General features: G+C 40.2%; 1 protein-coding gene across 1 annotated transcript; it reads left to right on the forward strand.

Annotated features, from left to right (window-relative positions):
• The first annotated feature begins 748 nt into the window (after positions 1-748).
• On the forward strand, positions 749-1,437 carry LOC134678979 (uncharacterized). The gene has a single exon (XM_063537737.1). The coding sequence runs from the start codon at positions 771-773 to the stop codon at positions 1,266-1,268; it is 498 nt and encodes a 165-aa protein (XP_063393807.1). The 5' UTR covers positions 749-770; the 3' UTR covers positions 1,269-1,437.
• Positions 1,438-1,981: the final 544 nt, after the last annotated feature.

A 1,981-nucleotide genomic window follows, 5' to 3' on the forward strand; every position in this document is an offset into this window, starting at 1 on the left:
ATGCCTTTAAGATTTGAGGAGTTCCGTCGATTCCTCATGGATCCCATCATCAGAACTGGATTTTGACAAAAACGGGACCAATCTGTATGCATATACATACAATCAAAAAAAATATTTTTAAAATCGGTCCAGTAATGACGGAGATATGGAGTAACAAACATAAAAAATAAAAAATAAAATAAAAAAAATAAAAAAAATAAAAATAAAAACATACAACCGAATTGATAACCTCCTCCTTTGGGATTTGGAAGTCGGTTAAAAAACAGAATAAAATAAAGATTTAAATGGGGCTCCCATACAACAAACGTGATTTATGACCAAAGTTAAGCAACGTCGGGCGTGGTCAGTACTTGGATGGGTGACCGTTTTTTTTTTGCTTTTTTCCGTTTTTTTTTTGCGCTATGGTACGGAACCCTTCGTGCGCGAGTCCGACTCGCACTTGCCCGGTTTTTTAGCTCAAGTCAATTAGTTATTCTAGTTCGTTGGGTTAAGTGCGTCTTCAAATATTTTTACCACCTCTCTTTTGCGATAGAGTCGCATAAATCGTTTAAGGGTGCTAATAAGTACAGTCGCATATCTATATCTTGTATCACCTAAAACATTTTAGTTCGCTAATTTGATGTTGACTGTACAAGAAGATTTATCAACCTTGCATGAATCAAGGTCTGCCAACATAAGGAACAATAGAAAAAAACCAACTTACATAAAGTAAAAAAGCATTGTTACCGAGCCATTGTTTATAACCAGGTGCAGTCCACCCATGTGTCCCAATGGCGTTAGTCGCGTACTTTCTTATACTTCAAGCCGTCACTATTGCAGCCAAGAACTGTGGCAAAGCAAAGGCGCCTTTTGAGCTAGGAGCATGGAACGGACACCTCCAACACCTCGACGCGGCGACCATAGAAAACAACCCAGTTTCAGTCGCAGAGGGACAGTTCTACGTCTACGAAAACACGTTCCCGAAACACACAATAAAATACCTTCACGTCGACAATGTCGCCCAGAAAACGTGCGGAGCTGTGGCGACCTTAAAGAGGGGAGGCATTGACGCGTCATCAGTTCTGATCATTCTGCATGCGGAGTCTAGCCAGGAAATACGTTCCGTCATAGACGTGTGGGGCGTGCCGGCGTCGGTCCCGCGTAAGAGAGAGATGAAGCCGTTGGAAAGAGTGGGAGACCTGAGGGATATGCAGTCGAAATACTTGTTCATGAAGGCGCGAGCGCTGAACCATAATACTTGGAGTGATTCGCCGTCTGACTCCGAGTAAAAGAAAACAATTAAATACCTAGGTTTTAGTGTTTTTTAACAGGTAGGTCTAGGTAGCCTCTTAGGTACTTTTGTGTCCCTTTGCAAAAGTAACTTACATACTTTTGTTTCAGCTTAGTCTCATTTGCAAAACGCCCCGTTTGAAACCGTTACTAAAGGACAATACCTATTTGTTTTACTCAAGGGGGCAAAGATGTTGTTTAACCTCTCGTGCTAATACCTATTGATACCCGAGTAAGCTAAACTTTCGCCACAGCAACACAAGTAAAATTCTAACAGTAAAATATCAACCAAAAACAAGCCGAATCAATACAAAATTAATGTTATTAAATATTTATCATTTACAATCATCAATTTTCAGTGAAATCTAGGTACATACCAGTCAACATAAGGAAACAACACAAAATTTGCAGTTGATTACTTTACCTCACATGTGGATAAAATGCAACATTCGCATCAGTTTTTGAACAATCAAGAGAGCCTTTGCCAGCTGGCGTGGTAAAAAGATCTGTAACCATTTGACCGTCAAAGACGGCCACAGTCGCCCACGGTTATCTATCGCTAAGGTTAGTGGTTAGGTTACAGATCTTTTCACCGCGCCAGCTGGCAAAGGCACATGTGAGGTAAAGTAGTCAACTGCCAATTTTGAGTTGTTTCCTTAATGTTGAATGGTATGTACCAAGATTTCACAGAAAATTGATGATTGTAAATAAT

This window comes from Cydia fagiglandana, chromosome Z (genome assembly GCF_963556715.1).
Source record: "Cydia fagiglandana chromosome Z, ilCydFagi1.1, whole genome shotgun sequence".
Taxonomy (NCBI): Eukaryota; Metazoa; Arthropoda; class Insecta; order Lepidoptera; family Tortricidae; genus Cydia; species Cydia fagiglandana.

Bases quoted from the DNA above. Each gene is read 5' to 3' on its own strand.
- LOC134678979 (XM_063537737.1), top strand. From the start codon at position 771: ATGGCGTTAGTCGCGTACTTTCTTATACTTCAAGCCGTCACTATTGCA.